The 12,977-nt window shown below is 46.3% G+C and overlaps 1 protein-coding gene across 22 annotated transcripts in view; it reads left to right on the top strand.

Annotated features, from left to right (window-relative positions):
- ANKHD1 (ankyrin repeat and KH domain containing 1) overlaps nt 1-12,977 on the top strand; it is a 120,833-nt gene that overhangs the window by 88,074 nt on the left and 19,782 nt on the right. For 21 of the 22 annotated variants that reach the window (XM_075163949.1, XM_075163936.1, XM_075163948.1 and 18 more), the window contains 9 exons: nt 1,341-1,483; nt 2,281-2,494; nt 3,686-3,861; nt 4,556-4,718; nt 5,913-6,008; nt 6,308-6,424; nt 7,419-7,593; nt 10,578-11,031; nt 11,466-11,543. In XM_075163949.1, the coding sequence (XP_075020050.1) occupies nt 1,341-1,483; nt 2,281-2,494; nt 3,686-3,861; nt 4,556-4,718; nt 5,913-6,008; nt 6,308-6,424; nt 7,419-7,593; nt 10,578-11,031; nt 11,466-11,543 (1,616 nt within the window). Of the gene's footprint in view, nt 1-1,340; nt 1,484-2,280; nt 2,495-2,987; nt 3,204-3,685; nt 3,862-4,555; nt 4,719-5,912; nt 6,009-6,307; nt 6,425-7,418; nt 7,594-10,577; nt 11,032-11,465; nt 11,544-12,977 lie in introns of those variants that run through there. The other variant, XR_012675867.1, reaches the window with a different exon arrangement.

Here is a 12,977-nt window from a genome sequence, read left to right as displayed (position 1 = left end):
AGTCTTTTTCCTCTTCCAAGAGGAAAGGGGATTTATTCTCGTCTCCCTTGGCTATCCCAGTTTTGTTAGCTAATGGTTGTTATAACTTGTGGTCATTCTTCTGTCGATGTATCCTTGCAAGACAAGTACTTTTCTGAGGGAGGTAGAGATGTTTAATGAATAACTTTATTCACTGAACACTTTCCTTACGCATCCTCCCTGCTCTAAGAACTAAAACAGCTGGTGCAGGCACACAAGGACAGAAACTGGAATTTTGTGTTGGCACTACATGGTTTTAGTGGTAATGTGCAGGGCACGTTTTACTAGTCTTCTAAGGATGTTTCAGTTTTCTCTCAGCTTGCTGCTTTCCCCCTCACCCCCATCCCAAATAAGATGTGTTAAATCCTTCCTTTAGTCGTGGGCATACTAGCTTAGAAGATGGCACGGAGATGGCAAAGGGCTCTGTGCCAGATATGGGAGTGGTAACTTTTGGAACTTGTAAGGATTAAAACAGTTGGCCAAAATTGGAAAGTTTCCACTTTGACTTTTGCATTGTAGATCTTTAACAGTAAAAGTGCTGCTCACAAACAAAAGGAGGGACCAATGTGGCCTGTGATAGCATTACCTATTGAACTACTTAAGTCTTTTGTTTTTCCTCTTTATTTTTTTTCCTTATGCCAGAATCTACCTCTTATGTTTCTGGCTTAGCAACTTGTGAGGCAGCCTTTTTTCTGGCTTATTTGAAAATCACCTAGCCTATGTTAACAGTAAAATGAGGCCCACTAAAGTGCAGTACATCACCAGAAATGTTTTAATTTTTCCCCCTTTTATTTCTCTTATGCAGCTTCTGATAGAGAAGTCCTTCCTCATGCTTGTTGCATTAACATCAGTTGGTCTGATTTTTACCATGTGTTTTGTCGGAAAGACCATATAATACAGATGGTCAAACTTCGCTCAAGTGTCATTTGAATTAAAGTTGTGGGAGTTTCTGAAAGAGACGCTCAAACAGTGTGAGACATTATGGGAGTGGGATAGATCCCGTGTTTGCAAACTTAAGATTCACAGGAAGAGCTTCGCTTTAAAGCCTTGCATTTTTGATTAGGTAAAATAATTTTTCTGGAAGACAAGCGCTGCACTGCTACAACCCACGCAGATTAGCTGATGTATTCATCAGTTGCTAAGTCTACACAGCACATATGTAAAAGTAAAAAGAGGATAGAGGTTTTCATGTAGAATCTTATCTATTGACAATGGAAACTGGTAACATACTGGAAGGTTTGAACATGTGATAACATCCTTTCACTTCCTGGATAATCGTGAAGGCCACAATATGTCTTTTAATATGCATGCTGTCTTTTCAGGTTGTTGATTTGCTCTTGGCCCGGGGAGCAAATAAAGAACATAGGAATGTGTCTGATTATACGCCATTAAGCCTTGCTGCATCCGGTGGCTATGTTAATATCATCAAGATTCTTCTCAATGCTGGGGCAGAAATTAATTCAAGGTAATGTACTATGTACACCAGATGAACTGCAGTATAGCACAGACACCCCATTGTCGGCTACGTAGTGAGGCATAGGCTGGAATCTCTACTGCTTTCAGAGCTCCTGCAGCCTTTCTGCACTGATATTCTCCTTTATGTTCATGTTATCTTAGTGCTTTTAAATTGCCTTTAACTATCACAAATTTCATCTCCCTTATACCTAAATTTTAAGGGATTATTATAGTTTGTAAACCTATTTCTCCCGTTTCCCTTTTCCACCATTCTGGATCTAGAAGTCAAACTATTTCCAGTAGAAACAGGTAAAGGAACCAGCCAAAGCACTCAGGGCATCTCTATGTGTTTGAAGATGTCTTTTTCAGTAAGGGGAACAAATTTACACAGCTATGCTCCTAAGCCTCCTCTTTATTCATTTTCAGAAAACTTACGTATATTCTATCACTAGAGAAAGTTAAAACTGCAGCTGTGCTAGAAGCATGTTTTTTCTGAATGAATCAGATGCAGCCTTGGTTTTTAGTACATGTAGTTTAAGGCTTAGGTGTGCTTCAGCCATCTGAACGTCTAAAAGCTGAAATGTATTTTCCTTGTTTATAAATTGCAGTTGTCTATTGCATGTAGTACTCTGATGGTTTCTTCTAATTAATTCGAAAATGCTAGTGTTTTAGGTCAGTGTCTATATTTGTATATGTTGTATGTTCCTTTCTGGCTTACAACAAAACATTTTGTTCTCCTTAGATACACTTACATTTCCCAGAGCATTCCTCGGTTCTGGGAACTGCAGTTTGTTTCTTTCCCTTTAGGACTGGGAGTAAGCTAGGTATTTCTCCTCTGATGCTGGCTGCTATGAATGGCCATGTACCTGCTGTGAAACTGTTGCTTGATATGGGTTCTGATATTAACGCCCAAATTGAGACCAACCGGAATACAGCCCTCACCCTGGCCTGTTTCCAAGGCCGAGCAGAGGTGGTCAGTCTGCTTTTGGACAGGAAGGCCAATGTTGAGCACAGGGCGAAGGTAAGTGTGTGAATCGCCTTTCCTTACGACTTATTTCTAACAGGTGGTTTCTCTGAGTCGTCAAGTTTCTTCAGATTTTCCTGTTGCTTTGAGCCTCTCTGGGCTCAGAGGACTTATTAAATCAGAGGACTTGTTAAATGTTCTGAAATAAGCTTGATTTAAATTAAAAAAAAAGCATCAATGATGATTAATTTTTTGCATTAGGGAAAAGCTGACTGGTCCTTCTGAGTTCTTAATGAAACTTAGATTGAGAAACTTTTCAGATTTAAGCTGGACGTGATACTCGTTAACAGAACAGATAGTTATACATATTTTTACATATGAGTGAAGTCTAGGCAGGAAGAGAATAGTGTTGCTTATAGTGATTCTCATATAGAACAGATTTCTTGTCTACAACAGAAGTAGTGCAATCAAACTTTGTAAAGTTTTTACGTTGCTGTAGAACCCGTGGCTTCAGCACTGTGACTTTCTGTGCCTCTGAAATGCTCCACAGGTCCCATCCTTTGGTACTCTGGGACAGCTTTGTGTCTCCTGCCATAAAGCAAGCTTAAAGCTTGTGTAGACAGCCAGACTGATTTCCCCAGCACAAAGGAATTTTTGGTAACTCCTAAGGCTGCTGAAATAATTGCTGTGTCTGTCTACCCCGCCTGCTTCTGGAATGACTGTGGCTGGAGAAAAGGGGATATGGATAAAAGCCAGCTCTCAAATGGTCAGTTGGGCATGTTAGCAGCTGGTATAAGTTTATTTAACAGTCTAGCCTGGCAACTTAGTTGGGCCCAGATCAGTCTCAGCACTAAGGGAGGCTAGAGAAAAGCTGTAAAGCCAGTTTCTGAGCATTTTCATAGAAACACTTGTGTCTTCATTTGGATGAGTTCTAACCTCTGTTTTAGAGATCGTGTTGTAAACTTTGTTTTTGCTGTTGAGACAGGTATCTGGTGGTACTTAGTCAACAGTTTGCCTGGGTTTGTATAAATCAAAGCCCGAGAGTATTTGGTTTTTGGTTTTTGTTTGGTTTGGGGTTTTTTGTTTGTGGTTTGGTTTTTTTTTTTTTTGAGAAAGAGACTGCTTGAAGTTAGGCTCCTAAACTGAATATAAGCAGCTAAATAAAAACTCTGATTTCCCTGTGTAGAAATCATTTATGTCTTATCCAAAGTATACAGTACAACTCTGTAACTCATTCTTTTTGCACAGACTGGTCTCACACCTCTGATGGAAGCGGCTTCAGGAGGATATGCAGAGGTTGGAAGGGTTCTTCTTGATAAAGGAGCAGATGTTAATGCTCCACCTGTGCCTTCCTCAAGAGATACAGCTTTAACAATTGCAGCGGATAAGGGTCACTACAAGTTCTGTGAGCTCCTGATTAATCGGTAAATTATTTCTTCTCATTAGTGGCACATTTGTTCTGTAGCTGTATTCCTCTGTGGCAAGGGTGCCCTTGTTTATGTTGCCTCGTGCATCTGAGAGCAAAGGGAATGGGAAGCTTTGGAAGTGGGATGTTCTATCTGTTTCCTACTCTCCCTTATTCTGGAGTATCCTGCTACTCCAGTGTTAATTAAGCTAAGCAGGCAGCTGGGACCAGAGGTAAGCAAACAGTGTCTGGCTTGGCAGCTCTGTTGGCTGTGTATTAATCCAGCAATTCCGAAATGAGCATTTCCCCGCTGTCACTTGCAGGACAGAGCCTGGAAGTAGCTCTAGAGCTCTTCAAGCATAAATCTATGCACTGCTAAAATCTCAAGGGGCTGCTTTGTCCAGTGGGTAGTCACCACATTAATGATAATTTAAAGGACCCATGGTTGCTAGCTGCATAGCTGTGGTGCAGCAGGCTACATTAGGTGACTGTTTGTTTCTGTAAGGGAGGTTTAAATAATCCCTGTGTCACTACGTTGCAATTTAAACAGTAGATTTCAGGGACAGAATTTCTCTATCTAGCCACTAGATTTCAGTAATTAAAGTTATATATCCACTTATATCCACTTGTACTCTAATCTTTCGTGATCTTTCTTCCTGACTTCCACCTTTACTCATACCTTGTTGGACTTGATTACACTTGTACTTTTTTAGAGGAGCACACATTGATGTTCGTAACAAGAAAGGAAACACACCTCTGTGGTTGGCAGCTAATGGTGGTCACTATGATGTGGTCCAGCTACTTGTGCAAGCAGGAGCAGATGTGGATGCTGCAGATAATCGGAAAATTACACCTCTTATGTCAGCCTTTCGCAAGGTAGGAGACCAACTTAATTTTATGTTTCAATGTTAAATGTTTTCAAAACAGAGTTTTTCATTTGGTCTTAAATCTGAATGCTTGGTTTTGAAAGAATCAAATATAACACAGCAAAATTACTATTTTGATAAAATGCCTGCTTTAAAGTAATCATCTGTGTACTTCACACAGATCTAATTTTTGAGAGGTGAAAAACTTTGTTCCATAAACCATGTTAACTTTTTTATTTCCAGTTATACACTGTCCAAAAACTTTAACTGTTTGAGATTTCACTGTCTTGAGATTACCATAGTCCCCTCTAAAATTCTGCAGATTATACTGCTTGTTTCAGTCCTGCTGATGTGGCACAATGTATGGAAAAGGTATACAGGGCACCTGAACAAAACACCAGTCTGATAAACTGTCCTGATTCCTTTGTACTTCTCCTGATCCATTCCTAATTTGTTGTTGAGTGGGACACTGTGTAGTCGGTTCTTTTGTCACCGCCTTTTCTTCTTGGCAGGAAGAACATTGCTTTGTGATGGTTACATCAGTTATGTCATTGGATGCAAGGAGCATAGCTAGTAGAGGAATTTATTAACTGTAGCTGCTTTGTCTTTAACAAAATATCAAATAAGCGTACAGCTTTTTTGACAAACAGCATTACTGAGCGTGCCACTGCTGTCCCTCCATTGCTTTCAAGTAACTCCAGAGACAACAGTTGGATACTTTGTGTGGTTGCACAGTGTACCCCATCAATGAGTGGATCCAACAGCAGAGGAATGTGTTTGCCAGGATAATATAATATTTAGGTGGCTCAGTTCCCTGATCAGACTTACCTTGTAATTGAACAATCTAAGTTGGCTCCATGGCGTGAGCGGCAAGAGAGAGTGGGTTGGGGTGACAGGTAGGGTCTAAAGAGGGTCTTCCTGACTGTTACTAAAAACATGAACAGCTGCCTCTGCCCTTGGGCCTGATTTCGTCCTTGTATTTTAAAATAAAAAATTACTTGTGGAGGAGCTTGTCTTTGCCACCATGATGTAGAACAGCAGACTGAGCAAACAGCAACTACCTTTCTTCCCAAACAGCAGCTTACAGAAATGTTCTTGCTTGGTTTTAGTCTTTTGCATTGGACTAAGAGATATCAAACTTGTATTTTGATGTCGAATGTTGCCAATTGCATACAAGAGATTAGAATTTTCTTTGCTATTCTAGGGGCATGTGAAAGTAGTTCAGTTCCTGGTGAAAGAAGTTAACCAGTTTCCTTCAGACATTGAATGCATGCGATACATAGCGACAATAACTGACAAGGTGAGTTTAACTTTGGTAAAAGACCTTGTCCCGTATTTTCAGCGAAAATATACATGAGAAATTCTTAAGTATTCAAAAACTGAATGTACGTGTTTGCTTATGTACATTTGATTTGGAGGTTTGTGCGTGTCTCCTTTTTAATACAGAACTTGAAAAAAAAATAGGTTTTTAGAGTCCTATTCTATTGAAATAGTTTGTATGTTTATGAATACAGGGAAGCTAATCTCATATTCGTAGAGGAAGCCTCACTCCTCAATTTTAGTTTATTACGGAGGTAGTAAGACAAATTTGCATTCCAGGACCTGTTGAAAAAGTGTCACCAGTGCGTGGAGACAATTGTGAAAGCTAAAGACCAGCAGGCTGCAGAAGCAAATAAGAATGCAACTATATTACTGAAGGAGCTAGACCTGGAAAAAGTGAGTAGAGGCTTCTTGGGGGAGTAGTTCTTCATGCTGTGACTGTATGTGCTTTCCTTCCTTTAATATACAAAAAGTGAAGTGTATACTGAGGGTGGCAAATTACAACTGACTTCTGCTTCAGCCATTCCATTGTCCTTTTTAGCTTGGACTTGCCCATAGTTACCTTAGGTAGTAGCTCTCTTGCATTACTTCAGCGCAGAGACGTGTGAATAAGGGAGGTCTTTGGTCTCAGTGGTGGGATACGTGGTATGTTATATATTGTGTGAGAGGTAGTCCATAAGCATTTTATGGACTTCCACCCAGTGTTACAGAGGAGAGCCTACAAGCTGCCTGATGAGCTATATGGAGTTGAGCAGGGAGTGGGGAAAATCAAATTCTCCCTGAGAATACTGTGAAGTATCCCAGAGTAATGCAGATACTTCTTAACCACTCTTCAGTGGGCTCTCCTAATGGAGGCTCTTACAATTTTTGACGAACCAGTCCCATATTGGTTTGTTAAATTTTCCAGGTTGCTGACTTGTTAAGCCCCTATCAGTTGCTGTGCAAAGCTACAGTATAGCATAGTTGACTTGACTGATTCCATATATTAAAAAAAAGTCATTAAAATGATTTTTTCTGTAAAATACTCTGGAAGAGTCAAAGATGTGAACATTGCTGCAAAAATATTAATAAGGTTATTAAATGTTTTTTTGAGAAAAGACTGAGATGATGAGAGATTTTGCTGGTTTTCCAGTAAATTATATTTTTATAATACCTCTGTTTTGGTTGTTATTTTGTTGTCATTCCCTAGAAGTTTTGGGACCAACTAGTCCTGTTGTTCCATAAGGTCTGCCCACTTCCCACGTAATGATTCACTATGTGATAAAATCACTCCAGTTCATCATGCTCTCTCCTTTTTTCCTCCCCCCAAATTTCTGGGGACGATCTGATTTATAACTATAACTTAGTCTGTGTGAAAATGTTTAAATATGGGTCCTTTTCTCCTATGTAGTCAAGAGAGGAGAGCAGAAAACAAGCTCTTGCAGCTAAAAGGGAGAAAAGAAAGGAAAAGAGAAAGAAGAAGAAAGAGGAACAAAAAAGAAAGCAAGAAGAAGATGAAGAAAACAAGCCTAAAGAAACTCTGGAACTGCAAGAAGATGACGATGAGGAAGAAAATGATGATGAAGGTAAAGAACAAGTGTTTCGATGAACAATGTAGCTGCGGGGGTGCCTTTTTTAACCATCTAAGTAAGGGACTCTGGTTGAAAGCTGGCTTCTCGGGTACTGTGACATTGTTGCACAGCTTCTGCCCTGGTTCTTCCCTCTGCAGAGTTCCTGGCAAAACTCCTTTGTTCACTTCTTTCCTCCCTGCTCCTTTGTTCACCTCCCCCCCCAACTTTGGTCACACACCCTCCCCCCCCCGGCTTTGGTCACACCCCACCCCCCCACCCCCCCCCCGGCTTTGGTCACCCCCCCCCACCCCCCCCGGCTTTGGTCACCCCCCCACCCCCCCCGGCTTTGGTCACCCCCCCACCCCCCCCGGCTTTGGTCACCCCCCCACCCCCCCCCTTTGGTCACTCCCCCCCCCCTTTGGTCACTCCCCCCCCCCTTTGTTCACTCCCCCCCCCCTTTGTTCACTCCCCCCCCCCTTTGTTCACTCCCCCCCCCCCCTTTGTTCACTCCCCCCCCCCCTTTGTTCACTCCCCCCCCCCTTTGTTCACTCCCCCCCCCCTTTGTTCACTCCCCCCCCCCCTTTGTTCACTCCCCCCCCCCCTTTGTTCACTCCCCCCCCCCTTTGTTCACTCCCCCCCCCTTTGTTCACTCCCCCCCCTTTGTTCACTCCCCCCCCTTTGTTCACTCCCCCCCCCTTTGTTCACTCCCCCCCCCTTTGTTCACTCCCCCCCCCGTGTTCACTCCCCCCCCCGTGTTCACTCCCCCCCCCGTGTTCACTCCCCCCCCGTGTTCACTCCCCCCCCCGTGTTCACTCCCCCCCCCGTGTTCACTCCCCCCCCCGTGTTCACTCCCCCCCCGTGTTCACTCCCCCCCCGTGTTCACTCCCCCCCCGTGTTCACGCCCCCCCCCCGTGTTCACGCCCCCCCCCCGTGTTCACGCCCCCCCCCCGTGTTCACGCCCCCCCCCGTGTTCACGCCCCCCCCCCGTGTTCACGCCCCCCCCCGTGTTCACGCCCCCCCCCGTGTTCACGCCCCCCCCCGTTCACGCCCCCCCCGTTCACGCCCCCCCCGTTCACGCCCCCCCCCGTTCACGCCCCCCCCCGTTCACGCCCCCCCCCGTTCACGCCCCCCCCCGTGTTCACGCCCCCCCCCCGTGTTCGCGCGCCCCCCCGTGTTCGCGCGCCCCCCCCGTGTTCGCGCGCCCCCCCCGTGTTCGCGCGCCCCCCCCGTGTTCGCGCGCCCCCCCCGTGTTCGCGCGCCCCCCCCGTGTTCGCGCGCCCCCCCGTGTTCGCGCGCCCCCCCCGTGTTCGCGCGCCCCCCCCCCGTTCACTCCCCCCCCGTGTTCACTCCCCCCCCCCCCGTGTTCACTCCCCCCCCCCGTGTTCACTCCCCCCCCCCCCCCCCCCCCCGGTTCACACTCCCCCCCCCGGTTCACACTCCCCCCCCCCGGTTCACACTCCCTCCCCCCTTTGTTCACTCACCCCCCCCCCTTGTTCACTCACCCCCCCCCTTTGTTCACTCACCCCCCCCCCTTGTTCACTCACCCCCCCCCTTTGTTCACTCACTCCCCCCCCCTTTGTTCACTCACTCCCCCCCCCTTTGTTCACTCACTCCCCCCCCCTTTGTTCACTCACTCCCCCCCCCTTGTCCACTCCCCCCCCCTTGTTCACTCCCCCCCCCCTTGTTCACTCCCCCCCCCGTTGTTCACTCCCCCCCCCGTTGTTCACTCCCCCCCCCCCCCCGTTGTTCACTCCCCCCCCCCCGTTGTTCACTCCCCCCCCCCCCCGTTGTTCACTCCCCCCCCCCCCGTTGTTCACTCCCCCCCCCTCCCCGTTGTTCACTCCCCCCCTCCCCGTTGTTCACTCCCCCCCCCCGCGTTGTTCACTGCCCCCCCCCCGTTGTTCACTCGCCCCCCCCCCCCCCCCCCCCGTTGTTCACTTTTCCCCTCTCCCTCCCCTTTGTTCACTTCCCCCCCCCCTTGGGTGTGTCCCCCACCCCCCTGCCCTTGGTCGCCGCCCCCCCCTTGGCCCCTCCGCCCCTCCTTGGCCCCCCCCTTGGCCCCTTCTTCTCCCCCCCCCGTGTTCACTTCCCCCCCCCCCCGTGTTCACTTCCCCCCCCCCCGTGTTCACTTCCCCCCCCCCCCCCCCGTGTTCACTCCCCGCCCCCATGTTCACTTTTCCCCCCTCCCTCCGCTTTGTTCCCTTCCCCCCCCCTTGGGTGTGTCCCCCACCCCCCCGCCCTTGGTCGCCGCCCCCCCCTTGGTCCCTCCGCCCCTCCTTGGCCCCCCCCTTGGCCCCTTCTTCTCCCCCCGCTCTGTTCACTTCCCCCCCCCCGTTCACTCTCCCCCCCCCCCTTGTTCACTCTTCCCCCCTCCCTCCCCTTTGTTCACTCTTCCCCCCTCCCTCCCCTTTGTTCACTTTTCCCCCCTCCCTCCCCTTTCTTCCCTTCCCCCCCCCTTGGGTGTTTCCCCCACCCCCCCGCCCTTGGCCCCTCCGCCCCTCCTTGGCCCCCCCCTTGGCCCCTTCTTCTCCCCCCGCTCTGTTCACTTTTCCCCCCCTCCCCTTTGTTCACTTCCCCCCCCCCCGTGTTCACTTCCCCCCCCCCGTGTTCACTTCCCCCCCCCCGTGTTCACTTCCCCCCCCCCATGTTCACTTCCCCCCCCCGTGTTCACTTCCCCCCCCCGTGTTCACTTTTCCCCCCCCTCCCCTGTGTTCGCTTCCCCCCCCCTCCCCTGTGTTCGCTTCCCCCCCCCTCCCCTGTGTTCACTTCCCCCCCCCCTCCCCTGTGTTCACTTCCCCCCCCCCCCCCGTGTTCACTTTCCCCCCCCCTCCCCTTTGTTCCCAAAAGTCTTTCACTCTTGGAGGGTTTACAGCTGAATGCAGTGCAAATAGTCTTGACAGCTCAGCAGGGAGCACAGCTTCATCTGTAGTGTCTTCAGTCAGGGCACTGATTTCTGTGTTTTGTAGGTTTTGAGTGTATATCGACTGTTTTTCTTTCAGTGGAGCAAGAAGTTCCTATAGAGCCTCCTAGTGCCACTACTACAACTACGATTGGAATTTCTGCGACTTCAACTACTTTCACAAATGCCTTTGGGAAGAAGAGAGCTAATGTGGTGACTACCCCCAGCACAAATAGAAAAAATAAGAAAAATAAAACAAAAGAGACTCCTCAGAATATGCAGATAATTTTGCCAGATCAGCATATATCTCTAGCACAGCAAAAAGCAGATAAAAATAAAATAAATGGAGAGCCAAGAGGTGGTGGTGCAAGTGGGAATAGTGATTCAGATAACTTGGATAGTACGGATTGCAATAGCGAAAGTAGCAGTGGAGGGAAAAGCCAGGAGTTGAACTTCACAATGGATACAAATTCCTCTGAGCGGCGCTATGCCTCATTGCTTATCCCCTCTCAGGAAGAAAAAACAAGCACCTCAGCTTCAAAAACACCAACGAGGTGAGACTGCCGTATTGCTTCCCTGTTGTTTCGCAGGCTTGTACGTATGCCAATGTAAATTTTCTGTAGCTTAAGTTTTACACCAGCTGGTACATTCCCAAAGTCTTGAGAGACTGAGTTTGCTTTATTTGCGTAGCTATTAAACAATACTGTCAAGTTTGTTGAAGGCAACCTCTTTAAAATGGTAAAGATAAGATTTTTTTGGCATTGCTGGCTAGTTTTTAATACTACTTTAGCAAACCAGCCAGTTTTCTCTCTGCGCTATTTAAGGATCTATGTTGCATTGTCAGCTTCATTAGAATAGACTTTTAAAGTGAATATGCTTGGAGTTTAAAAAGGCAGTGCCAGCTTTACTTATAATCTATTTACAGAAGTGGTTTCATTAGCTTTTGATTGTTTTATGATTTCCTCATTAACAATCTCTTTGTTTTAAGGAGGGAAGAAGTTGATGACTCTGAGCACTTCACCTGCCAGGTTGATGGCCAATTTGATTTAACCTTGTCGAGCCAGAGGTGAGAGTCAAAAGAACTCGGTGAATGTACAGGGGCCATATGACTGGTTTGGAAAATCATTCAGTTGCCAGGGAATGAGCTAATAACTTTTATAACACCAGTTTCTAAATAAGTCATTGGTCTGAATCAAAAAGCTTAGATCCCATCTGAATCTGTAGTCTTTGCTTGTTTTTACATTTAAGTAGTATGAGTCTGATCCTCCATAGTTTTCTTTTTTCTTTTCTTTTCCTGTATTAAGGGAGGGGAGAGGGTACGGGGGTTGATCTGCAGGACACCTGGCTGACTGAGAACCCAGCTTCAATAAGAACGCAAACATGATGGGATCAAAAAGGGCAGCAAGTGAAAGGGCTGTTGCCAGACTGACTGAGGCACTTGTCTGGGAGTGGGAAGAGAGTCGGGATTTTCTTTTTTTCTTTTTATTTTTTGACCCAGATTAAAGTTAGGTGCAGAATGAGTGGATTTGTCAGCCCTTGTGGTTGGGGAGTGGGGGGGGTGTTTTGGATTACCCTTAAGAGTGTTAGAAATTGGATTTTGTCTGTGTTCTGTTTTATGAACGTAAATTGTTTCTGCCTTGGACCTTTCATCCAAGGTCTCTAACAAAAGCCGTGGAAACCTGTGCAGTTCATTACCTATGCTTTTGTTAGATAAAGTACACCTAAGAAACAAGACAGTATATAAATACCAAAACGGGGCTAGTATATTTTATTAAATTCTGCAGGTGCTCTTTGGCTCTTGCACTAAATTTGCTCTTCCTGAATTCCTCTTCTCTTTAGTCATAGACATGCTGATGACAAGGCTACTGTAATTGAAACTTAAACTCAGGCTTCATAACAATGCTTTTCTGAAAACATACCTAGACATGTTCAGACAAAGCAGAAAAAAGCTTTTAAAGTCTGCTCTGGAATCGATATCCCACGATGGACTTCGTTCTTTTCTTTCATATGCATTTTTTTTGTTCTCTTTGCCTCAATCTTACAGTTATCTGAGGACAAGTAAAGTTCTCCATAGAACTTTCAAATGCCTTGGGCAGGTGTATTATCAGAGAGCTAGAACTTACTAAGGTAAAGAGAGAAAATGCTGCCATTTTAAAAGGCATATTGTCTAAATGTTGCTTTCCGTATAATCAGTACGCTTTGGTTACTTAAATGTGGATAAATGCCTGAAGTTTGTATAAACTGTAGTATAAACAGTTTGCCTGCAAGAAGACACAATGAATATAAAATGCTGTAAAGAATAGAGAATAAAATGGATGAAAAAACCCTCACATATAGTAAAGAGGAGGAGTGATGCTTAGCAGGATAGCTGAAGCATGAGGTCCTCTGTACATTTTCCAGCTATGCCATAGATTTGCTGGGTCGAATCACATAAGGCTAGTTTTTCAATGACTCATGAACATTGCTGCCTATGTTTCAGTGCTGCAGATGAACTTGTGAG

The sequence above is a fragment of the Calonectris borealis genome, chromosome 15 (assembly GCF_964195595.1).
Source record: "Calonectris borealis chromosome 15, bCalBor7.hap1.2, whole genome shotgun sequence".
Classification (NCBI taxonomy): domain Eukaryota; kingdom Metazoa; phylum Chordata; class Aves; order Procellariiformes; family Procellariidae; genus Calonectris; species Calonectris borealis.
This window is presented reverse-complemented; position numbering and strand designations above follow the sequence as displayed.